Raw genomic sequence first — 26,850 nt, 5'->3', positions numbered from 1 at the left:
CAAATCTTAACTTTGTGTGATGGTGCAAAAAGAGTAGTGTCATTAATTCATTTACATATTTATATTTAATACTTTAAAGTCTTGTATCTCACGTATTCAAGTTTTGCTGTATCACATTTATGGCTTATTTGTCAATTTTAAGGTATCATTACTATTTGGTAAGATTTAAGCTGATTAGAGTCAATGGACATTAAAATTGGCCTGCTGGCACCAACTTTATACAATATTGTTTTTCTTTCCAATATTCTTATTATTAATTTTACACGTAAGAATATGGAGTACAAGAAAAAATATATCAATACATTATATTAAATCACATATAAAGACTCCTTACCCTATATTCATACAGATTAATTAATTCATAACATTGAAATATAGTAATTTTATTATATTAAAAAAATCTAACCCACTACCAAGGCCAAAGCTGATTAGTAAAGAAAAAAAGGAAAAAAATATTATTAGTCATCATCTGTGCTTTAACAGCAAATCAAAGGTTTTGAAAATAAGTCAAAAAAAGGTCCCCACAATGTTTGAAAGTCTTGGCTAGATTCAGGGATTGAACATCGAATCTTCTCTAAATTTAAACATGACATCACATCACGTAACCATTGAGCGTGAATAGGAGGAGCTGCATCTTTCCATTTAAGCAAGAGCGTCCTTCTGGCCATAAGAGAAATAAAAGCCAAAATGTGCAAGTCAGATGACTCCAAAATAATATCCTTTCCTCCAACAATACCAAATAAAGCGGTCAAAGGATTAGGCTTAAAGTTTACTTTGAAAAGTATCGAGGAAGTTTGAAATACTTCTTTCCAATATTTTACAAGACTCAAAACATATGAATGAGTGAAGCTTCTCCATTATTACATTTATCACAATACAGAGATATATCTAAATAAAAACGAGACAACTTATCTTTGGTCATATCGGCCTTATGGGCCACTTTAAATTGTAGCAGAGAGTGGCGGGCACATAATGATGAAGTGTTAACCAATTTAAAAATTTAATTCCAAATTTCCTCAGAAATTGAAGTCTGTAAATCTTGTTCCCAAAGATTTTTAATTTTATCTAAAGGAACACTTCTTATTCCCAACAGCATATTATAAATATTAGATATAGATCCATTATAAATAGGTTTCAAATTAAAAATTACATCTAGTAGATTCTTATCAGGACTTTTAGGAAATGTACTTACTTGAGACCGTAAAAAATCTCTTATTTGTAAGTATCGAAAAAACTGAGTTTTGGGTAAACTATATTTAGTTGATAGGTGTTCAAGCAAAAAGAGACTTCCCTCTACAAACAAGTCCTGAAAGCACTTTAATACCTTATCTATTCCATTCTTTAAAAGCCACATCAATCATAAAGGGTTTAAAAAATTAATTAGAAAAAATGGGACTTAAAAGAGAGAACCTTAGTAAGCCAAAGTATTTTCAGAATTGTATCCAAATTCTCATAGTGTGTTTAACTACCAGATTATCAATTAATTTACTCAGAGACAAAGGAAGTGAGGATCCAAGAAGAGAAATAATAGAAAATTTATTAACAGAGTTAGCTTCTAAAAAAACCCACATCAGGCAATCCTCACGACTAATATAATATAACCAAAATGTAAGATTTCTTATATTAACTGCCCAATAATAAAATCTAAAGTTTGGTAAGGCTGATCCTCCATATTTTTTATCTTTCTGAAGATGAATTTTATTTAATCTAGAACACTTATTCTTTCATATATAAAAGGCTATAATAGAGTCAAGAGAATGAAAGAAAGATTTAGGAATAAAAACATGAAATGCCTAAAAAAGGTATATAAATTTAGGAAATATATTCATATAGAGTTAATTCAGCCAATCAGCGATAACGAAAGAGGCGACCAATTTGATAGTATCCTTTTTACGTGATTCAATAGGATAAGAAAATTTTCTTTAAATAGGCGCTTATAGTTTTTAGTAATTGTTACACCTAAGCAGGTAAATTGGTTTCTTACAATTTGAAAAGGAAGGTTAGAATTTGTTGGTATCAAATTATTCAAAGGGAAAAGTTCTCTTTCATGTAGGTTTAATTTATAACCTGAGAACTGGCTAAAACAGAAGAGTAAAGGAAGCGCATGGGATAACGAAGTCTGAACATTGGAAATAAATAGCAGCAGATCATCAGCGTACAGCAAGACTTTGTGAATAGTATCGCTCCTTAAAATACCGGTGATATAATTAGATTCTCAAAAGGAAATGGCTAAAGGTTCTAAGGCCAGATCAAAAAGCCAAAGGCTCAACAGACAGCCTTGTCTAGTGCCACACTGAAGTTTAAATGTTTTGGAATTATGAGAATTAGCAGAATGAGCTAAATAAGGTAATTTAATCCATTGAATGAAAACGGGTCCAAGATTGAATTTTTCTAAAGTTTTAAATAAATAATTCCATTCAACTCTGGCGAAAGCTTTCTCAGCATCTCGGGATACCACACGTTCCGATATCATGTTAGAAGGAGAATAAATAATATTTAATAACCAACAAATATTAAAGTGAGAATATTGATTTTTGACAAATCCAGTTTGGTTATCGGAAATGAAAGATGGTAAAATATTTTCAATACTATGGGCCAAAACTTTAGATAGGATCTTAGTATCAACATTAAGTAAAGAAATTGGTCTATAAGAAGAGCATTCAGTTGGATCCTTATTCTTTTTAAGGATACGCGAAATAGAAGCCTCATAAGAAGATTGAGGGAGTCTGCCCGACTTGAACGAATCCGAAAAATATTGAACGTAAATGAGGTATAAGCAGTGAGGAAAAGATCTTGTAAAACTCTCCAGAAAACCTATCTGGACCCGGAGCTTTCCTCAAATGTAATGAGGGCACAGCCTCAACAATTTCCTCAAAAGAAATAGGTTGTTCCAACAACTTTCTGTTGTCGGCAGAAATTGTAGGAATGTTTAGTTGGTCTAAAGAATTGTTCATTACAGTGTTATCTTTAGAAGATTCAGAACTATAGAGTTTAGAATAAAATTCTCTAAAAGTATCATTTATTTCTAAATAATCAGTTGTCCTATCACAATTAGCTTTGCATATTTCTTTAATCTGCTGTTCAGCTATAAAGGTTTTAATTTGATCAGCCAATAATTTACCTGAATTATCTCCATGAATATAAAATTGACTTTTATCTTTTAGGAGTTGCGTTTCAATTGGATAGGTTAAAAGGAGATCATATTTAGTTTTAGTTTCAACATGTCTTTTATATAAGGCAGGTTCTGGAGCCAAGGCATACTCTTGGTTTAATTGTTTCAGCTGATTAGCTAAATCACTTCTCTCTTTATTAGCTTTTTTCTTAATACTTGCAGTATAATATACTAAAACCACAAGGTTACTAAACAGCTTCCTCCCACAGGCAGTCAGACTGCTAAATAGCTGCTCTACCTGACTCTGCTTTGGACACTTTTAACTTGCACTGGACACTTATAACTTGATTTTAACTGACATGTGGCTGTTGTGTTTTACTATTTATTGTTATGTTTATTATTTAGCATTGTGTTTGTTATGTTATGATTGCACTGCTCCTGAGAAATGCTCTCATTCTGCCCTGCAGAGCTGATGTACAGTTAGAATGACAATAACGTTTTTTGAATCTTTGAATCTTTTGAATCTTTTTGAATAAGAAATAATTTGTCCTGTAATATATGCCTTAATGGCATCCCATCTGATAAGATTAGATGTCTCCTCTAATGTATTCTCTTAAAAAAAAGAGTAATTTGTCTCTCCATAAACCTTAAAAAATCTTTATCAGATAATAAAGTTAAATTAAATCGCCAAAACCTCTTTGTTTGAAGAAGACCAGGGATACTTAAAGATAGGAGCACAGGAGCGTGAACTGAGACAGCAATCTCTTTATATTCACAGGATTGAACTGATGGAATCATTTTGCTATCAATAAAAAATAATCAATCCTGGAATATGTATAATGGACATGAGAGAAAAACAAATAATCCTTGTCTATTGGATGAAAAAAAAACACCAAGCATCAACAATACCACATTTCATTAAAAAAGATTTAATAAACACATCTGATTTACTTGGTATCATTAGTTTAGAAGATGAACGATCTAAAGCTGGATTTAAGCAACAATTAAAGTCTCCACCCATCACCAATGAGCAGTCTTAGATCTAGCAAAAATGGGGAAAAAAACGCTCAGAAAGACCTGGATCATCTATATTCGGAGCATACACATTGGCAAATATCATTAGTTTGTTCCTTAGCTTCCCTGATACTATAACAATATGCCCATTAGTATCAGAAATTACTTTATGTTGAACAAAGGGAACTTTATTATCTATAAAGATCGAAACTGCTCTGGCTTTGACCTGAAACAATGAATGGAGATGAGACCATCTTCATCGATAAAAAGGCGTGAATTGTCACACTTACGTACATGGGTTTCTTGAACAAAAACAATTGGTACCTTAAGTTTTTTAATACAGGCAGAAATCTTATTTCTTTTCATGGGGTGATTTAGCCCTTTCACGTTAAAACTAAGTAAATTAATACTTTGATCCATTTAAAAACTATTTATAAGAAAGTTTAAAGTAGCAATCAGAGAAATGTGTACTAAACCTAAATAATAAATCTTGAACAACAGGAATTCTGCAGATGCTGGAAATTCAAGCAACATACATCAAAGTTGCTGGTGAACGCAGCAGGCCAAGCAGCATCTATAGGAAGAGGCGCAGTCGACGTCGTCGACTGTGCCTCTTCCTATAGATGCTGCTTGGCCTGCTGCGTTCACCAGCAACTTTAATAAATCTTGAGATATATTAGCTAAACAACAGAATTGATTAGATTCCCAAATCAGCTTCAAGAATAAAGAACTCCCCATACCTCTCCCTCCTCCCAAAGAAAGAAAATTGGTCAAAGAACAACCGCTATTTACCCCCACTGAAAACATCCCCTTAGAAAGCCTGTTCGAACAGCTTCAGAGAACTCAAGATTATTTACTGTTCCAACCAAGACTAAATAATATACAGATAAAAAAAAGCTTAGACTGTCATGGTCCGGTCCGTGAAGTCCGCATTCCAGTTCACGGTCCGGTCTGTGGACTCAGGACTCCGGGTCTTCCAGCTGTCCCTTGTTTGAGTTAATCATAGGCACCTGATTTCCATCTTGGGGCTTGGAATATAAGTAGCCTTGGGGTTGAGTGTGGGCTGCTGGTTTGTCTGGTCAGTTCCCCTTGGAGTAACCTAGAGCGCTCTAGATCTTGGTTTTGATTTTGAACTTGATCCATAGATAGGTGATCTGTGAGCACGATCAATCAAAGACAGAAACTTTATTATATCAGGGAATAATTCCATCAAAAGGTTTGCAAAGAATTCTTTAGGATTATCTCCTTCAGTTTGCTCTTTAAGTCCCAAGTTTCGTAAGTTGTCTCTCCTACTTCTGTTTTCCAAATCAATAATCTTCTCTCTCAGTATTTCGTTGGACTTGGATTGTTTGTCATACAGCTTTTGCAAATCATCCATTTTCTCATCCATCCTCATTTTCCTTTATTTTCTTGTCATGCTTGGTTAGAGTCGCTTGAATATCGTCTAATTTCGTCCCTATTTGTTTAATTTCAGTGCTGATTTGTTGCGAGTCAGCCGACGCTTCTTTTCTGAGCTGTTGAAACTCCTCAGTAAGCTTTTGAATTGAGCCTGTAATAGCTTCCAAAGCTTCTTTGGTAGTCATAGTAATATAATAACCTGTCTAGCAGTAGGATTTCAAAATGTTGGAGACAAAAGTAAGTAAGTTGGGAGCACCAGCAGAGAGCTGTTACTCCATCAGCGGCCACCAGGCAAATTTTATAATTTCATTTTTTATAGGCTATAATATTTTAGTCTTTTCTTGAATTTCTGTTTGTAGGCTTTAACCTTTGAACAATTTTGTCATTGTACAAATGGTTTTCTATGGCTTTATCTACTTTATTAAATAATTTTCTCTTCCCACCGCCAGGCTGGTTAGTAACTTAGCATATCCAGAGAGGGTATGGATTCTTTAGCTTGATATGACCTTATACAAAATCAATGGATAACTAATAGGCTTTCCCTCTGAACTATTATTATTGGTTAACTCAGCTGAGGTAAAGAACTTTATTGACCTATATTGTTATGTGCCATATTGAGTGATGGTATTAGCTGAAGCATAGAAGGGAATGAAAATTATTTTAAAATATCTTATAATTACAATCATTACTAAATATTCCTGAAGAAATCAGTTGTAAATTTGTGAAACTTTAGATTATTTTCCAGGAAAACACAAAGTTTTTACCTCTTCAAACAACAGAAAAATTCAATGAATGCAATTTTTAGGAAATTAACTGCAGGTTAATTATTTTACCAAACTAAATTTTTGGGTGAGACTGTTTCTTTGCAAGTAAATTATTGCATTATGATTTATTAAAACTACTTTATAGATTGACATCCTCGACCTATGTCATTGCTTATTTGCCTAAGTGGGACAATGTGAAGAAAAGATTGTGCAGTGATTTTGTTTACTTGATATCTTCATTGTGCTTTGTAATTATTTTTCCTTATATTCTACCCTTCATTTATCTCATGTTATATCAGTAGGTGGAGGCGATGCGCCATGATATTCATATCTGTAATTGTATCATTTTTGCCTTTATGTGGCACTGTGGCATGTATTTTCTATGACAATCACATCATAGGCGATGCTGTGATTGAAGGTTTGCTATTAATAAAGTATAACTTAGACATGGATGGTGACAATACATGCTTACTTTAACAAAGGAATCCAGAAGTTGCTGTTCAAAATGGTATGCTCACCCTGAAGCATCACGTTCAAAGGTGAAATAGCAGGTTCATTGTTGCAGTGACCTTTGGACATGGTAAGCTTTGGACATACCAAGCATCTTCTGCAGTACTGAAAATTAACTTCCCCATCTGTTAGATTGCCCCTTCAGATTTTAATTGTACTGTCTTCCTTAATGTAACCTACTCTATGACAATACTGAAGGACATTTGAGCAATCAATCAATGTGAGCTCCCAGCAAAAGAGTTGTATTAGACACATTCTCCCTCTTATTTCCCTTTAGCCTCCAATTTATTTTTTGTCACCTGCCCATCAGTTCCAATTATATAGTTTGCTTCAACCTGCATTAAGGAGTAATTTACAGTAGCCAAGTCAATTTAGTACCACCTCCTTGAACTTGGAAATAAACTGGAGTACCTGACAGGATTCTGTATGGGTGCAAGGAGAAATTTACAAACTCTACCCAGACAGCACAAAGATCAGGATCAAATTCCAGTCACTGGATCTGTGAGGGAGGAGGACCAGCTAATGTTCCGTCATGCTGGTTATCCATCTCTCTTAAACCAACTTTTGTTTATTTCACATTCTAGACTTTATTTGGCATTAGATATTTTGACTGGTGCTTCCTGTTTGAGGTTCTGTCCCAGTGTCCAGATTCTCCAACCAAAATTGGTTAAGTTCCTTGCACTGGAGCGCTGTAGTAGAAAAGCAGAATCCATCATTGAGAATCCCCACCAACCAGTCCATGCTTTGTTTTTGCTGATGGCCACTTGCTGAGGTACAGGATCCCTAGGTCCCACGATACCAGGCTCAGGAACAGTTACTGTATTACCATTCAACTACCATGCTGTTGAACTAGAATGGCTAACTTCACTCACCCGAACACTGAACTAGTTCCACAACCTGTGGACTCACTTTCAAGGACTTTTCAACTCATGTTCTCAATATTTATTATTTATTTATTATTATTTTGTTTTTGTCTCCTTTTTTGTACTTGCACAATTCTTTTGCACATTGGTTGTTTGTGTGTCCTTGTGTGCAGTTTTTCATTGATTCTGTTGTGTTTCTTTGAAAATGAATCTCAGGGTAGTATATGGCAACAAATATGTACTTTGACAATAAATTTACTTCGAACTTAACCCTTGCACGTGAGCCCTATATCCTCTAGCAGAGATATGTATTATTGCTAGCTGTCATGATCTTATAGTTTAAAAGTTTAGCGACTGACATCTCCCACTAACAGGAAAGTCATGATGCAGGCCAAGTATTATATCTTTACTTTACTTATAAACCCAGTGGTGCTATGTTGTGTTCTGACAAGTCCTTATTGCACTTTGGCCTCAGGAGCAGCATTCCCATTAGCAAGCAAGTAGAATTGTCATGCTCACAGATGTGCTAACTAATAAGTCTTAACATGAGGCATCCTTTGGTCCGTCCTTTATAAAGCCTAGAATATCTAAATGCAGAGGAGGAAAACTCCACTTTCCTCTTTAAAATGATTAAATGTGACATTTGAAACTTTTTCTCAAGAGGAATGTGTACTGCAGGCACTAATGCCCAACACTGAATTGAATATTTCATGGCGGTATTGCGGTTATGCTGTCCTTTCAGAGATGCTCTTTGTTTTTTGAGTGGTCCATTAAGCCAAAGCTATTTCTTTTTCTTCGACCAGGCTGGAACATCACTTGGTTCTAAGTCCCCCCCCCCCCACCATATAGATAAATTAGAATCTAGAGCGAAATTGGGAATGTAGGGAGAAATCAGTGGAAGTTGTTTACTTGGATTTTCTGAAGGCCTTTGATGTGCCTCACATGAGGCTGCTAAACAAGGTAGGACCATAAGACATAAGAATAATTTGGAAGGCTTGTGAACGTAGAGGGCAAAGTGAATGCAGCAAATACAGGGAAATCCTGGAGGAAAACCCGATGCAGTCTGCAAGAGAACAGTGACTTGGGAGAAGATTTGTTTTCCAGCGAGACAATGACCCCAAGCCTAAAGCCAAAGCTACACAGGAATGGCTTAAAAACATGAAAGCTAATGTCCTGGAGTGGCCAAGTCAGATCCCAGACCTCAATCCAATTGAGAATTTGTGGCTGGGCTTGAAAAGAGCTGTTCACTCATGATCCCCATGCAATCTGACAGAGCTTGAGTAGTTTTGTAAAGGAGAATGGGAAAAAATTGCAGTGTCCAGATGTCCAAAGCTGATAGAGACCAATCCATCTCCCTTACTATGGCGGTGGCCCTCCCTTGAAAAATGGCATTGACTGCGGAATACTCAGAGGTCAAGAAAGCTATTGTATTTTATTATACACATTCTTTTCTTCACAAATCTAGTTCAAAGTGCACAGATAGCAATTGAAATCCTGTAAACTTGTCATGTTAGACTTTGGTTACTGAACGCACCCTAGCTAATGAGAATTAATTGTACATTGAACTGAAATGTCAGCACTTCCCAGAGTACAATAAGGTATGAATAGGTACTGACAAGTTCCTTCACATATATTCTTTCTGCTGTGATGAGATTTGCCATGTGTGTATAACTGAATTTACTTCACATTGAAAGGTAGGTTCTGATACATTCATATGTTTCCTGTTAATATCTAGGTTGTTAGAACTAGATTGGAGGACCAGTTTAAAAAAGTAGGATCTTAAAGTAATTGGCACTTTAACAATAGATAACTAAACTGTATACTGTAGATATTTACACACAGAATGCGTACAAAAGCATGGTATGTAGAAGTATTTGTATCTGAGTGATTAAATTCACACAACTGAACCAATTATTAGTGTACCAGTTGAAACCTTAGAATAAATGAGTTAATAATTATACAGTTTAATAATTTTTACTCTTTGCATATTTCCATTAAATTGATAGATTATTTCACTGTAATGATTTCTCTATATTCACTGCCAGTTTCTGTACAATCAATGCCAAAAAAATTGATTATTACCAGCCAGTTGCTTGGATAGAGTCTCAAAGTGAGACATCAATTTGTACCTATCGTCCAAAGTTGATGTGGTGATCCATGAAGCCTTTTACATAGGAACTCTTGCCAGAACAAAAGAATCTCATCAGAATTATAGCAATTAATCTGGACTGACAAATAGCTTCTAGTCTCTGTTTGAAACCATCTGGTGGTGAGGCCAAAGCTGTTACCTTTATGTTGCCAACCAGTGTGCTCCAGTTTAAAGTGATCATGTACACTGGGGCAACAATGTATGGATAGGAAATTGTTTAATTCATATTTTTGACACAAGGTTCATGTAATCTTTTTTTTAACCTTACTTTTTTTTCCCAAGAATTCAAGCGCAATGTTAGTGATGAATTTGAGGAGCCTTTTCACCATTACTCTTTTGATGTTGCTGAAGTGTACCACCTTGATAAGCACTGAATCATCATTGGAACTCAGAAATGCACATCTTTTAACTTCTAAAGATTATGCTCATATCATCAATTTGAGACAGCAAGGCGGTAAGTCTGAATTAGCTTCAGGGTGGATGTTGTATATGTCCTTGTGAGGCAATAATTATAGTTGTGTGGATCAATATATACCTTTTTTGTACTTTTACCGCAGTAAAATACAATGCAGCAAGAGAGTAGAGCTATTGGGATGTAAGAATTAGTATTAATGTTATATTAACACAGAATAAACCACAGAAATCAGCACCTGCAAAAAAAGGCCTTGTTTAATGCGGTTACATGTCTGACTACTTGTTTCACAAATTGTCCATTTTCCTTTTCTTCCAATGAATTTTTGCTAGATGAAAAATGTAAAATTTCTCAACTGATTGTTGTACTAATCATTTTGTGTTGTGCAGGTTTTCCAAGTGACTGTTATGAGATTTTTCAGCAGTCAGAAAGCAAAGCTGAAGATGGCCTCTATGTCATTCAGTTAATGAAGGATCATATTGTTGTTTACTGTGACATGCACAGTGCAGATGGTGGGTGGACTGTAATCCAGCACATCACTGTTAATAGCTCATTGGACTTTGACAGAACGTGGCAGGACTACAAGCAAGGATTTGGCTTTATTAATGGTGATCATTGGTTGGGCAATGAGTTAATGCATAGAATCACTAGCAGGTCAAATGAATATAGTTTGGGAATCAAATTAGTCAACATGAATGGAGAGGTGAAGTGGGGAGAATATGACCCATTTTTCATTGAAGACGAAGAATCCAGATATAAAATTAGACTTGGTCTTTATCGTGGAACTGCAACTGATGCTTTGACGAAAGATACAGAAGCTTATATTCACGACAACCAAAAATTCACCACAAAAGATAGTGATAATGACAACTATTATCGAAATTGTGCCAAACTGGAACTCAATGGGATACCAGGTGGAGGATGGTGGTATAATGCCTGTGCTGGAGCCAATCTCAACAGAAAAAATGTTATTTACTGGCAGAATGATTGTAATAAAGATAACCTGTGCAAGTATGCATGGATGATGGTAAAGCCTAAAAACAGGGAAGTCAAATGCAGCAGTACCTCGCGTGATGAGCTGTAACTATGGTGCAAAAATTAAGTGAAAATAAATCTAATAACTCATTTGTAAGTTCAACAATTCATTGATTTTTTTTTGAATAAGTGCACGTTGGGCTTATTTACCAGAAAGATTGGTAAAAGAACATGTCCAATGTAATTGAGCAAATTGGATTAGTAATTCGCTCTACAGCATCGTACTGCCTGCATGAGTAAATTTTTATGTGGAAAAGATGTGATTAATATAGTTGTTTTGAAATATGATTGTTTCTGTTTGTGGTGGGAGCTCAAATCTCTTCAGATGGAAGAATGAAATTGTTTGCATGAAAATAATGAAGAGCTTGAAATTAAATTAAATGGTGTCATATTCAAAGTTGCCGTAGTGTCATTTTGTATCCAATATTGAAATATCTGGGAAAATGACTTTGGGTGAGGGTATCTGCTGAATAAATAAACATTACCTGTAGATGAATATAATGCAATATTGATAATGTTTTGAAAGAGAGCATATCTCTCATCAACAAAAAGTTGTGAAACCCAATTGAAAAATCAAACTTAAGATCCCCACTGACAGTGAGAGGTATAGAAAATGCAAATTAAAACAAGCAACAGTTTCAAGATGACCTATGTATGATTACAACAATTCTTTGTCCTCTGCACAAATTAATTCTCCTCAGATCTATAAACTGTGCTATTAATTTAATTATTTCCAGGGCAAATTTTCTTATATGCATTTAGATATTAAGTAAATATTTAAAAATCTATTTGTTTATTTTACTCTGTGAATAAAATAATTTGGTTATAATACATGTGTGTGATGATTTGGCTAAGATGTATGACACTCTCTGTTTCATCGGCTTGATTGTCGTTAAATACCAGCAGTTATGAATGGAACCGCCAGCATTTGCCTGTTTAAACATCAGTAAGTCCAAAACCTATATGCATGAATTGTCAAATGTGGATGTCTCAACTTGTGTATCTTAAAATACCAACACGTTCTGCCTCTCCAGGTTAGCTCCATCACCCACTGATGCCAGTGACCATTGGAGGACTACATGGAAAAATAGAAAAGAGAAAGTTTCCTTTTATTTAACTATTTGTGGTTTGTTCAATATTTGTAATTATTTAAAATATTTTATATATGTTGTTTGGTTTTAGTCCAAATATACTATGTATATAATTTCCTGAATCTTTATTCCACTTTAATAGACTTTAAATGTTAATCATGAATATGAAAGACTCCCTAATTAATTTAATTTTAACATCTAATTTTCAGTGGATGCAATTTTATAAGTTTTATTAAGTTTCCAAGCTATACAAAAGAATAAAATAGATTTTATTCAGCTCCTGATTCTTATTAATATCTTTCTTGGAAGTGATTGAAGATGCGAGACCCAGCTGTGATAATTCCAGTGGATGTTTAACTGTACGAATGTTTGGTTCAGAAGATTGACTGTCAGGGCAAAAAAAATTCTGTATTTTTTTCTTGGCGAGTTGTTTCCACTGAAAGAAAAAGTATCTTACAGAATTGTTCTTCGAAACTTAAATGAAGAAGAAATCAATGAATCTTAAACAGGTCTATTTGTAGGTTTTGCACATATGGCTGTGAATTAGGAGAATGTTAAACTTGACTTTATTGACAAGATATATGATACATTTGTGGTAAAATATTAAATTGAAACAATACAACAATTGTACAAACATATACAAACCTGCACATCTGCAATACTGACGCTTTTGTAACAAAGGCTTTCCATTCAGTTTGCCAAATAAATATAACAGTATTAGATGTAAATTATGAAACAGGTGTTTAGAAGTTCAGCAATCAGCATACAGGATTTGTCAACAGCCATGTCAATAGTTAGCATGTAAGCAGATCATAGGCAACAAGTGCCCTCATGGAGCGTTTTAAGATTGACAAAGAAAGAATTGTTTAAATTAGAAAGATACAGTTTTACTACTGACACCACTGCTAAGGTCAGGTAGTCACAAGAACCCAAAATCTGATTATTTTTATGCATGTATATACCATACCTCTTAATGAGTAAAAATTATTAAATTTTGCATTGGACATTTGCTCTGGAATTTCAGAAAACAGTTCCGGAACCTAACATCAAGAAAGTATATTTGATAAAGCTTTTTGCAAGTAATGTGAATGAATGCCAAAGCTTTCTACAGTTCACTAGAATTGATAAAATACTTTTGAAGATAATGGCATTGTCAATGCAAATGTATTTTAACGGTAACAAAAAGCACTGAAACATTCATTACTTTAGCAATGATCTTGGTTCTAACAACGTTGTTTTGAACAAAACAAAACTCAAAATTAAAAAAAACAAGGTTTTCTGCATTTAATTTTTATTTTGGTTTGAAAAAACTATTTTGACAAAATTACAGGCAGGACGGTCAGTCAATATCTAAATATACTATAGGCACATTTCCATTTGTAATTACTATTGACTGAGTTGATTTGTGCTCATGGAAGTGGAAAATGGAATATATTGTAGTTTTGGATGTAATCTTTATCTATATGACAGAACACTTGTATAGACCAGACCAGGTTTAAAATATAAAATGTTCATGCATCACAACAGCCCCGACATGGGAAACCATTCTATTAGTGTCCATGCAACCTTTTACATATTCTGTATCACCCGTCCTTGCATCTTCCTCGACAGACAGTGCCAGTTAGTATAATACATACAATTCTGCACACTAAACTCAAATTTGGGACGAAGTGAAATTTTAAATATCTCATTTAGCTAGCACTTTCAAAGTAATTGAGTTCCTTGTGGAACAGGTGGCATAGTGGTGCCACGGCCTTGCAGGACCAGTGACCAGGGTTCAGTTCCAACATTCTCCTTGTATCTGCATGTACTTCTGATACCCAGGTTCCTAGGTTAATTGGAAACTAAATTGTCACTGGGGTCGGTAAGTGGTGGAACCTGGAGGGGGTTAGTGGTAATATGGGAGAATAATATGGGATCAGTGAAGTGTTAGTGTAAACGTGTGCTTGATGGTCAGTGCAGATATGATGGGCCGAAGGCCCTATTTCCATGCTGTGTTGTTCTGTGGTCTCACTTTATGAAATAAAGGTATGGTTTATTTTATGAGTTTGTAGTTTAAAGCAAGATTTTGCTGAATTATGTTTGCCACTTGATTGTGCCTGTGTAAGTAATCAGATTGAGTTAAACTGCTGCAGGGTCCTGCAATGTGTTGGACTGTTTCTGGTTTCTCTTGGCGTTTTCTGTATTTATCATACTGAATTTGTTGGTCTCTTGTTATGCATTTTTGATTTTGTTTTTGTGTTAACCACCTGGTCCAGTACTGCCACATGGAACCCCTCTATTTTTCGGAAGAGGTCTCCACATCTGAGAAATGCGTTTGTTTATTATAATTCATATTACAACATTGCAGGGAGTGAAAATTCACTCGGAGCTTCATTTCCTGATCACCATCCAGCAACTCTGTTGGATAGAGACTTCACGTGCGCACGTGGTGAGGTGGTTTAAATTGGCCTTGTGTTCACATCTTTTGCCCCTTCCAGTATTGCAATGGCCTGCTGATCCTCAGTCACATTTACAGCTGTAGGATATCAACTGCTGTGAAGCCCCACCTGTCAGTCGGTACTGCTTTTAAGGAAGGAAGGGAAGAGCAGTAAAAAAAAGTTACCAAAAAAAACCAGACACCTTAGTGTAAATGAAACAATCCTTTCTCTGCACAAGGTATGCATTATGGCATTATTTGACCTATAATTCAGAATTTTAAGCACTCTGATTTGCGCTTGGTGTAATAGACTTTTTGAATGTTGAAGTGTTTATCATTGCGACAAGGTAGCTTGAGAAGTAACAAGGGTATGGTGACCAGTGTCATGTGATTTTCCACAAAAAATTCAGTGCCAGTTCTTAGACTTCATTCCATGTGGTTACAGTTAGTGCTTGGTCTGTTCAGTTTCTTTAATCATAAGGAAGAAGTTCTGTCGAGGCTGTTCGATATTTTGCAAATAAAGTTATTGAAGAGTAGTCAATAATTACAGGTGGAACATTGGAAGAACTATACAATATCTGCTTTAATCTCATATTTTAAAGATGTAACTTGCTGCTGGCTAGACAGTTCACTTCCGCTTCCATTGAAATAGTAACAGCATTTTGAAAGTCGTACGGAAGGTTTTGTTACACAGAGCGTAGCACATGGGGTTAACTGTGCTGTTAACGTAACAGAGCCAGTACCCCAGATGCCACAGTGACGTTGGGATACAGTATGAGCAGAACGTTGAGACTAATACCATGATATTGTACGGTGTCCATGTGATAATGAAAGCCAGTAGAATCGCGCTAAGTGTTTGTGCTGCCTTTTTTTCTTTAATCAAAACCAACCGTTTTCTCTTGGTGATCTGCAGTCTGAGATTTGGATCCATATTTCTAATATATGGAACTTCTGGTTCAGCAGTTGAGCGGGGTGTTACTTTTATTTCAGTGCAGCCATTACTTGTGTCTGAGGTGGATGAGGAGCTGCTATTTTTGACAGCTACTTTATTACCTTTGTAAGGGATGTACTTTTTATCCTTCTGTTTTTTCACAGGGGTCACCAAATAATTTTGATTTTCATAATTATTTATCGCAGGAGGCTCTTCCAAGGACACAGTTGTGTCATCCTCTCCAGGGTATTCATCATTCTGATTCTGTCCTTGTGATGCCAAGGAGGCAGATTTTGGGGTGAGCCTTTCATCATCTTCTGACATGGGGTAGTTTGCAAAAGAATCTTGGTTGTCACGTTTTAACCATTCATCTGTGGCATTCTGTATGTTTGTGGATCTTAGAGTCACTGTTGTGCTTCTGTTTGAAGACCACGATACTTGGGATCTTTCCCTGTGTGTGAGCTTGTGGCCTACACATCCAAAGCAGGATGCTAACAGAGTCCTTTTGGAAACAACTACTTCATCTTCAGGGGCAAGGTTTGATGCTTGCAATTCTGCCAGGTCCTTAGTGCGTCTTTCGGTCTCTTTATAGATGCGACAATACAATATCGTCATCACTGACACAGGGATGTAGAAAGCAGCAATGGCCGTGCCAAAGGTAATAGTAGGTACAGATAAAAATTGTATCTGACATTCATTCGAAGGAACCGTTCTTTTTCCAACTAAGTATTGCCAACATAAAATTGCAGGGGCCCACAATATAAAGGATATTAACCATGCAAGTCCAATCATGATACCAGCCCTTCTGGGAGTACGCTTAGCCCTGTACGTTAATGGCCGTGTGATTGAGAAATACCGGTCGAAGCTTATAAGGAGCAAATTCATGACAGAGGCATTACTGGCTACGTAATCCAACGCAAGCCACAAATCACACGTCAAATTTCCTAGCGACCAGGAGCCGATTAATATATAAGAGGCGTAGAGATTCATTGAAAAAATTCCAATGATGAGGTCAGCACAGGCTAGACTTAACAGGAAATAGTTATTGACTGTCTTTAGCTGGCTGTTCACTTTGAATGAAACAATGACTAAAATATTACCTACTATTGTTACAAGGCTCACAATAGCAGTAATAATGGAAATTGATACTACTTTCAAAAGGCTCTGACCCTCCTCTTGATTGGAGCTGTTACCAGTCATGGATCCATTCCTTAAGAGATCTGATTCCATCATTTTTTGAAACTGTCGCAAAACCCAGAATAAGCAAAGAGCAATGCTTGCTATTCTGATGACAAAAACTAAAGAGTTGCTTTTGCAAGCATTCTCCTCCTTTGCTCCTCTGATTCTTCTGAGGAAAAGAACATGTAGTTACTAATTTTATCTCATGAAGTAACTTGCTTCTTGACCTCCAATAGTTAACCTGATTTAATTATTCTAAATGATTTGGCTGATTGACGAAAAGCAACCAGGGTAACTCATATAATTTCAAGTACATCTCAATTGCAAATTTCTGATTCTTCCTAAGATGAAAACTTGAGTTCCTTTTCTTGAAGTAGTCCTTGGTCAGCCAGTAGTAACTTACTACAGAATGACTGTAACATCGGTGAAATAAAATACAGTGCAGCCCCTGTAAAAAAAAAATAACAATTATTTATAGCAGAACTTGTTTCTGAAATAATATTGTGCCATAGAAGTAACATAAGTAAGCAAGTTCTTCTCATGAGTGGAAAGAGGTCTATACCCATTACCTTTAATTAAAGCAAGCTTTATGAATCTGATTTCCTGCTGAAAGCAGAATCAAGAAATTGAAACCAAATGCATTCAGAAATGTGATAGTAAGGTTATGGTGAGTCCACCCAATGATTATTCTGTAATCTAGAATTGGATATATTCACCATAGAAGTGCAGCAAAGATTCACCAGACAGATTTCTGGGATGACAACTAGTCATTATGAGAAGAGACTGAGTGGGCTGTGAAACGCTCATAATTCTTAGAGGCCTTTGAAAGTAAGGAGGATGTTTTCCTTCAATGAGAGATTTTGGACAAGGGGGGTCACAGTTTCAAAATAAAGGGTACACCATTTATTGCTGAAGCAAGGAGACATTTCTTCACACAGAGGGTAGCGAATCTTTGGAATCATCTGACTTGAGAGCTGTGGACTCATTGTGTTCAAAACAAAGACCTATAGATGTCTGGACACTGTAAGTATTAAGGGATACAAGTAGATCGAAGCAGGCAAATGGCCTATTCTAGCTTCTAATTCTTGTATTAGATGCAATTGAATGTCCCTCATCATAGGGGACAAACCTCTTCTCATCACTAACATCAGGAAAGAGGCACAGGAGCCTAAAGACTCACATTGAAAATGTTTTAGGAAAACCTTCTTCCCCTCTGCCATTTCATTTCTATGTGGTCCATGAACCCATGGACACTACATCACCATTCCTCTGTTGAACCATTTACTTATATTTTTATTGTAACCTCGTGATTTTTTTAAATGTTGTGCCCTGTGCTGCTGACACAAAGCAACATGTTTCATGGCATGTCAGTGACACACCAGATTCTGATCCTGGAGACTGCACTGGAGTGTAACTGTTCCTGTCACTTCCTGTTCTTTAACCAATTCTGTGAGTGGCATATCAGTTCAAAGTTCAAAATACATGTATGTAACCATCTGCAACCTCGAGATTCATTTTCTTGTGGGCATTCACAGTAAATACAAAGAAACACAATAGACTTAATGATGAACTTCAATAAAAAATAAATTACAAAAAAAAGAAAAACCACCCACAACACGACAAACAACCAATATGCAAAAGACAATAAACTGTGCAAATACAAAAAAAATTAATAATTATATTAAAAGCAGACAGTCTTGTGGTGCATCAGTACTGATGGTGATTGTGGAGGAGATGTTGTTGCCAATCTGAACTGACTGGGGTCTGCAAGTGAGGAAATTGAAGAAACTAGTTGCACACGGAGGTATTGAGGCTTAGGTCTTGGGGCTATTGATCAGTTTTGTGGGGATCATAGTATTGAATACAGACCTGTAGTCAATGAAGAGCATCCTGATGTTTATATCTTCACTGTCCAGATGCTCTCATTTTGCTGCTGCCATCAGGAAGGAGGTACAGGAGTTTTGGGATCCCCACCTCCAGGTTCAGGAACAGTTATTACCCCTTGGTGATAGATAGGTATTGTTTGGGTGTGCAGAGAAGCTTATATTTCATAGCTTTTGGAGTGGCTTTTTAAACCTATATGTTATACCAATAAGTACATATAAGAATCAGGTTTATTATCACTGACGTATACTGTGAAATCTCTTGTTTTATGGCAGCAGTACAGTGTAGTACGTAAAATATTTCTATAAGTTACAAAAAGAAGTATAAAAATTGTGCAAAAAGAGAGCAACATAGCGTTGTGTTCTGTTCATTTGGAATATGTAAGTACCCCGTATTTAGTAAGCAAGCGCACTCCCCCTGTTATGCGTGTGTGCGTGGGAGGAGGAAGGGGAATTGTGGGATATAAAGGTGGCAGCCTTCAGGTATTGAATGGAGATGTTGATAGTAAAGTTGCTTAAACAAATGAAAAATGTGTCATTGTTGTTTGGGTGTTAACAGTGGTAACAGAGGATAGTTTTCAATTATAGGATGCCGCCAGCATTTGATGACAGCAAGCCTTATGAAAACGGGAATATGGACTCGTGTTGCGGAACTGGAGAGGATGAAGCAAGCCTTGGCTGTTGTGTTGTCATTTTTGGGAAGAGCAAGAGAGTCAGCGATGGGAATTTCGGTGGAAGACTTGAACAAAGATGATAGTATGAATATACTAATAAATACAGTTGACTCTGTTTTTAAGGAAGAAAAGGATTGGATTTATGAGGCATATTCAGACTTTGACAAAATTTATAGACAATTCTAAAAATATGGCTAATTATAGTACTGTACTGATTTTGACCAGAAGTACAGTCACATGCATTGAATATAAAATGGAACTTTCTGACACTATTAGCTTTTAAATTGTTGGATACTGCATGTCTAGACATACAGGTCAGACAGCTAGTGTTAACTGCATGCAGAAAACTTATATTTGCATTTATGAAATCAGCACTGAAGAGGACTTTTGGAAAAAAGGTCGCTAAGACAACAGTCGGAATTAGTTTGAGTCAGAAAACAGCATACTTCACTGAGAAGAAACAAGAGTATAGCAAGCGTAGGTCCCAGAGGGACCAGACAAGGGTACCATTACCTGGCACAAATCCAATAAACACGTACGGTAGGAGATCGAAATGTAGTCGGAATTGGTATATCAAAATATTTACCACTGGGCAAGAAATTGTTGACACAGAACCAAACAAGTTAGTCCAACTGAAGAATATAACAAATCTGAAGATGTAGAAGAGTGCCATATCACATTGTTTGTGAAGTAATCACTTACTAATGCAGAGATTTCTCAGGCAGAGATTTTCATGATCGAATCTCTAAGATCTGCTGTTATTGATACAGCATGAACACACACACTGTGTGGAGAAAAATGGCTTGAAAGCTATGTAAGTGAACTAAACTGGAACAAGATGTGAACACAGATACACCCAGTTTCGAAGCATTCAAATTTGGTGATGGAAATACTGTATATTCCACAAAAAAGTGAAAGTACCCACAAACATAGGGCAGACAAATTGTTACATTAAAACAGAGGTGGGACCAGTGAACATTCCATTACTCTTGAGTAAATCTTCCCTAAAGAAAGCAGGAGCAGTTACTGGATAACAATGTTTCAACAACCACTCTCTCTTCAGCTCACCAGCTCTGGACATTACATTGTGAACATTCCAGATGAAGGAATTAGGGAGAACCAATGTGAGAGTGAAGTACTAACTGTCACACAAAACATGACCCATAGAATGAGAAATACAAAGTGTTGTTCGAACTTAACAAGAAGTTTGGACACGCTTCAATTGGTAGACTTCAGAAGCTGCTCAGGAGTTCAGGAAACAAAAACACGGATTATTTTTCCATTCTAAAGCAGATAATTGACAGCTGTGAGACATGCCAAAAGTTTGGAAAACCCAAACCCAATCCTGCAGTTGGTCTGCCACCAGCATTTGAATACAATGAAACAGTAGCCATAGACTTACATGAACTGCAGCAAGGAGTATGGTACCTCCACATCATTGATAGTTCACACCTTTCAGTGCTGGTAGCATTGTAAATACAAAGAGACCCTCAGAGATACGGCAGAGAACTTTAACACTGAAACAAAGACAACAGCGGCATATAGTACTTGGAGTAACTGACTTGTGGAGTGACATAATCAAACGCTTACAGAAACAATGCTGAAGGTAAAGGAAAGCAAGGGCTATGATTGGAATACAGCCCTGGACTGGGCCCTTATGGTGAAGAACACCTTGTACAATGTATATGGCTATAGACCATATCGATTGGTGTTCGGTCAGAATCCAAATCTTCCCTCTATACTGGTTGACAGACCACCTGCTCTAGGTGGCCCTTCAAGGAGTAAATGGGTTAGGAAACATATTTCAAAACTGCATGCATCAAGGAAAACTTTCACTGAAGCAGAGTGTTCAGAGAGAATTCGAAGAGCACTGAGGGCACAGGTCCGTCCTACAAATGACAAATATGACACAGGGGACAAAGTCTATTACAAAACAGCATACCGTACAGAATGGAAAGGTCCAGGAGTTGTCACTGGTCGGGTTGGAGTTGTGGTATTCGTGAGACACGGAGGTACAAATGTGGGGGTGCATCATTCTAGACTAGATAAAGCACAAAATGAAGACCATCAGAATGCCATGGAGAATGACATAAAAAATGAAAAGCATTTACCTGGCACACGGTCACATAGCACAGACAGGGATGAAGAGAGTTCAGTTGGGGATTCAATAGAGTTGCTCAGTGGTGGCACAGACAGTGTAAAAGAGAGTGCAGATGGGAACTTAACAGACTTGCCCGAACAGAAATTATCACAAGTGCAAAGACAACATGTAAGTTTCAGTCTTAAAACAGGACAAACTGTGAGATTTGTAGACACTGGTACCTCAGACAATGCTGAAGTCTTAAGTTAAGCAGGCAAAGACACTGGGAGAAGCAAAAGTTGGTACAACTTGAATTCCCTAGAATCAGTCACGGTCACTGGCACTGCAGAGTCAGTTGACATGTCACATGTTGACAGACTTCATATTGAATCAAGTAGAGATCAGGCTGGACCATCTGAGAAATGTCAAGTTGAAGATGTCCTAGTAACTAAGGAGGTGTCTTTTGAATCGCAAAACAGGATAAAATCAGTAGTTGGAGAAATAATGGTGTGTTCGAGGAAGTCAGAGATATTGGCCAAAAGACAGTGTCTACAAGATGGGTATGCACCCCGAAAGAAACCCCTTCAGGAATTATATCAAAAGCACACTGGGTGGTTAGAGGTTTTGAGGAACTGAAATTAGAAGAACTCCGGAAAGATTCACCAACATATGCATCCGTCTCTCCCACTACTTCTCTCGGTAATATGTCAAAAGCATTGACAACCCCACTGTGTGGATATAAAATCCGCATTCTTACAGGGAATGGACTTGTCACAAGACATTTTTATTCAACACCGCCTGAAGCCAGAAGTGAAGGAACACTGTGGAAACTCAAAAAGTGTGTGTATGGTCTAACAAATGCATCACTCTACTGGTATAAAAAGGTGAAGGAAATAATGTTAAAAACAGATGGAAAGATGTCACAAGTGGATCCAGCTGTTTCTTACTGGAAGATTCAGGATTTCATGTGATTGGAATACTTACCTGTCTTGTAGATGACTTCATATCGGGAGGCTCACAAAACTTTGCTACGACAGTTATCCCTCAGCTAAAGTCAGTCTTTCAGGTTGGACAGGATGAACGTGACAGATTCTGCTATGCAGGGATAGACATCCTTGCTGTTGACAGAACAGTACAACTGCACGAGGAAAGCTACATAAGGAATCTTCAGACAATCCGCATGGAATCCGACCGTGCCACACAATGGGATGCACCCCTCAGTAAAGCTGAAGCTGAGCAATGTAGGTGAAAGATGGGTCAGATTCTATGGGTGGAAAGATAGAGCACACCTGACATTATGTTTGAAGCCTTCAACTTGGCATCCAGCACAAAAAATACCACAGTATATACTTTACATGAGGCAAACAAGATAGTGTACATGAATTCAATCTGAAAAAATAGTCTAGAAGTTTCAACAGCTTGGAAAAGATAACTTACTGAGGCTTGTTGTCTTCAGTGATGCCTCACTCTGAAATCCTTCTGATGGAGGAACTCAAGGGGGACATTTTATTGTACTGATGGGAGAAGAGGGAAGATTTTCATCTCTCTATTGGGAATCAAAAAGGATCCGAGTTGTAAGTAGTATGCTGGCAGGAGAAACCCTGGCAATGTCTGAAGGTATTGACAATGCTGTTTTTCTGGTCACACTCTGTTCTGAGCTTTTCCATGTGACCCAAAGAAGAACAGTCTACAAATAACTTGTGTCACAGACAAAATTACTTTTTGGTTGATGCCATCAAATCCACCAAATCAGTTATAGAGAAGAGGCTTCGTCTAGAGATAAGCAGCATCGAAGAACTTGTCCAAGCACTGAAAATTCATCATGTGCTATGGTCAACTACAAAGAAACAACTAGCTGACTGTCTCACAAAGAAGGGAGTTCTAGCTCTTGTGCTGTTAAAGGCACTTGGTACCTTAAGAATTGTATTAACATCAAGAGTTAGAACTATTTCTCATATCCTAATGGACATACAAATTGTTTGGACATTTAATTTGTCTTTAAATTTATTTTCAAATTTAATGTTTTTAATATATACATAAAAAAGATGGGAGATTGTTGAGTCCTGTTCACTTGAACTGTGTAAGTATTACATATGTGCGCTCTCCCCGTTTTGCGCATGTGCACTTCAGAGGAGGAGAGGGAATTGTGGAATGTAAAGGTGGCAGCCTTCAGGTATTGAATGGAGACGTTGAAAGTAAAGTTCCTTAAACAAAAGAAAAACTTGCCCATGTTGATTGGGCATTAATACATAGCAAGATAGTGTTCATGGACCACTCAGGAATCTGATGCCAGAGGGGAAGAAGCTGTTCTTAAAATATTGAGTGTGTGTCTTCGGGTTCCTGTATTGAGAAGAGGTCATGTCCTGAATAGTGGGGGTCCTTCATGATGGATGTCACCTTCTTGCAATACCTTTTGAATATGTCCTCTTCAATGGGGAAGCTCATGCTCGTGGTGGAGCTGGCTGAGTCTAAAGACTTTTTTCTATCCTGATATACATGCATGTTCTGAATGATCATTATGGAATGTTTGGAGGGGTGTTCTCTTCTACTGACCTACACTTTCCATCCTATTAGTAGTATATTTGACATGATAATTATCCACAGGAGAAGAGAGAATGATAATAAATAAATAATAAAAACATAATAAATGGCTGCTGGACATTTCAGGGTTTAGATGTTTCAAAAGGAACAGGGAGGGAAAAGAGATGGGGGAGTTGCATTGCTAATCATGGATAGTAAGACAGCTGCAGAAAGGGAGGACATCATGGATCGATCATCAACTGAGTCAGTACGGGTAGAAGTCAGAAACAAGAAGGGAGCAGTCACTCTATTGGGCTATTCTATGGACTCAATTGCAACAGAGATACTGAGGAGCAGATTGGGAAGCAGATTTTGGAAAGGTGAAAAATAACAGGGCTGTTGTTATGGATGACTTTAACTTCCCTCATATTGACTGGCACCTCCTTAGACCAATAGGCTTACTTAATTGTTGCCGTCACACAGCTGGCACTTAGGGCAGCATTGATGGTTCCCCTTGGTCTTGGCATTGTTCAGTGTTTCCCTCATCTTGCCAGTAACTTCCCTTTGGTTTTCACTACTGTCAGCCCTTAATAGTTTTGCTAAACAGAGAGATCTTGGGATCCAAGTTCATAGCTCCTTGAAACTGGCTACACAGGTCCATGAGGTGGTTAAGAGGCTATGGAATGCTTGCTTTTATTAGTCGAGGCTTTGAGTTCAAAAGTCAGGAGGTTATGTTGCAACTTTATAAAACTCTGGTTAGGCCACATCTGGAGTATTGTGTACAGTTCTGGTCACCCCACTACAGGAAATACATTGAGGTTTTGGAGAGAATGCAGAAGAGGTTTACCAAGATGCTGCCTGGTTTAGAGGGCATGTGCTATCACGAAAGGCTGGATAAACTTGGGTTGTTTTCTCTTGGAGCGTCAGAGGCTGAGGGGAGATCTGATAAAGGTTTACAAGATTCTGAGAGGCATAGATAGAGTGGACAGAGGGTATTGATTTCCCAGGGCTGAAATGTCTAATACCAGAGTGGGTATTAAGGTAAGAGAGGATAGGTTCAATGGGGACATGAGGGGTAAGTTTTTTACTCAAATAGTTGTGGATGCCCAGAATGCTCTGCCTGGTATGGTGGTGGAGCAAGTACATCAGAGGCTTTTAAGAGACATTTGTATAGGCACATAAATGAGAGGAAGAGGGTGGGATATGGACATGGTGTAGGTAGGAGAGATTAGTGTTTGGGTGTTTTCGATTTGTTTTTTAGCTAATACAGCACAACATTGTGGGCCAAATGGCTTGTTTCTGTGCTGTACTGTTCTATGTTCTATTGTACATTGATATTCTGAAAAAAAATCAAACCAGCACTAATATTAATATTGTGCAGTACCTATGAAATCATCCGATTGTAATCTAATGCTTAAAAAACATTGAGACTGTAATCCAGTGAGGGAAATATTGCCACTTGCAAATCAATAATATATCAATTGCAATCCTATAAGAAATTCCAATTGCAATCTTACAAAATGTTCAGAGTGCAACCCTATGATATTTTGATTGCAATCCTACAATATTTCGACTGAAATCCTAAAGCAAAATCCTGGTCCTAAAATGATATTTCGATTGCAATTTAATTATATTTTGATGCAATCCAATAATATTTTGATTGCAGTCCTAGTGATAAAAAGTACATGCAAATTAAGTTTTACATGAGATTAAACTAAGACAATGCCAAAGTTGTGAAACCTACGACATGAAAAGGGGGGAGCTGAATCTCCAGTAATGTATGAACAGATGACTGATGGTTTGAGTTCTTACCTGAAGAAAATATTTCAATTTGATAAGATTAATGCAAAAGTCTGAATGAAGTATACCATCAATGTAGAGTTGATAAAGAAGGCATGTGATAAGACCTTGAGAATGCCTGAGAAAAAGGACAAACTTGGATAGAGTTTAACTATTTTATCACAGTTAAAGATACAACACGTGGTCAGTCTGAACAAGTGAAAAAGTTTGCTGATCAATTGGGAGAGTAATGTGAAACATGTGGTAAACTACAAAAACAGTAAAAAGTCTAAAGAGCAAATATTTGCATTAACTGAACTAGTGAAAAAATAACGTTAGTGTAATTGAATCTAAGGGTATTGTATGGAGCTAAGAAATAAACTGAAGCAGTATCAGAAAGTCCAGCAAGGACCTCCAATGAGCAGTCCTGCCTGTGATGTTTCTCTTTAGGAAACACCCCGTACATTGGGCAGTCTTCTGAGAAAGCAGCACTATCCGATCTCTGAAGAATTTCAGGATGGACATGACATGCACTCTACAGCAGCCTCTCACAACTCAAGTGAGGATGACAGTGATGAAACAGTGGGACGGGCAGCTATGTCACTAAGATGGAACCTATGAAAGGAGACAGATGGTTTTTCGTCAAACACCTAAATTGGAAAAGATTGATAAATGATCCAAAGAAATTCCACATCCTAAAAAAAAGGAAGTTTGAAGTTCTAGGTTTAGCTTCAACATATTAAGAACATATACAAATCTTGGCTACCATTTTATCTTCTCTGCAAACCTGACAGTTGAGTAATAGAGTTGATAGTGGCATAGGAGATGATAAACAAATTATACAAGGTGGTTCGAAGAACAGGCACCAATGCAGACTGATTAGGGGGAATTGGCTGATTGCAAGCAAAAGATTTCTGAGGATGTTTCTGAATATGAGGAACACTACAGGCCAGCATGTTTAAGTTATTCAGCAGTTCTGGGAATAAATGAAGATAAGTCAGAGGACTCTACATATGGGCCCTTGAAGTCAACTTTTA

General features: G+C 37.0%; 2 protein-coding genes across 4 annotated transcripts in view; one reads left to right on the top strand and one right to left on the bottom strand.

The window, feature by feature from the left end:
* Positions 1–9,220: 9,220 nt before the first annotated feature.
* zgc:194887 (uncharacterized protein LOC571819 homolog) lies at positions 9,221–12,584 on the top strand. The gene is made up of 3 exons (XM_063069484.1): positions 9,221–9,355; positions 10,093–10,264; positions 10,612–12,584. Exons 2-3 carry the CDS (start codon positions 10,105–10,107, stop codon positions 11,304–11,306), a joined length of 855 nt encoding a protein of 284 aa, XP_062925554.1. The 5' UTR covers positions 9,221–9,355; positions 10,093–10,104; the 3' UTR covers positions 11,307–12,584.
* Positions 12,585–12,907: 323 nt separating this feature from the next.
* chrm5b (cholinergic receptor, muscarinic 5b) overlaps positions 12,908–26,850 on the bottom strand; it is a 62,126-nt gene continuing 48,183 nt past the window's right edge. For all 3 annotated transcript variants that reach the window (XM_063051110.1, XM_063051127.1, XM_063051119.1), the window contains 5 exons: positions 25,847–25,952; positions 22,499–22,778; positions 21,377–21,475; positions 20,837–20,951; positions 12,908–17,325 (listed from right to left, as the gene is read on the bottom strand). In XM_063051110.1, the coding sequence (XP_062907180.1) occupies positions 15,396–16,931 (1,536 nt within the window). In that variant the 5' untranslated portion in view covers positions 16,932–17,325; positions 20,837–20,951; positions 21,377–21,475; positions 22,499–22,778; positions 25,847–25,952 and the 3' untranslated portion in view covers positions 12,908–15,395. The remainder of the gene's footprint in view (positions 17,326–20,836; positions 20,952–21,376; positions 21,476–22,498; positions 22,779–25,846; positions 25,953–26,850) is intronic.

Source organism: Mobula hypostoma, chromosome 1, assembly GCF_963921235.1.
Source record: "Mobula hypostoma chromosome 1, sMobHyp1.1, whole genome shotgun sequence".
Classification (NCBI taxonomy): domain Eukaryota; kingdom Metazoa; phylum Chordata; class Chondrichthyes; order Myliobatiformes; family Myliobatidae; genus Mobula; species Mobula hypostoma.
The sequence above is the reverse complement of the archived record's forward strand: the minus strand, read 5'-3'. Positions and strand labels throughout refer to the sequence as shown.

What these genes read in the sequence shown, in the direction of transcription:
- zgc:194887 (XM_063069484.1), top strand. Translation starts at nt 10,105, where the DNA reads ATGTTAGTGATGAATTTGAGGAGCCTTTTCACCATTACTCTTTTGATG. An exon ending in CAATTTGAGACAGCAAGGCG is followed by an intron (nt 10,265 to 10,611) that starts GTAAGTCTGAAT and finishes TGTGTTGTGCAG; the next exon opens with GTTTTCCAAGTGACTGTTAT.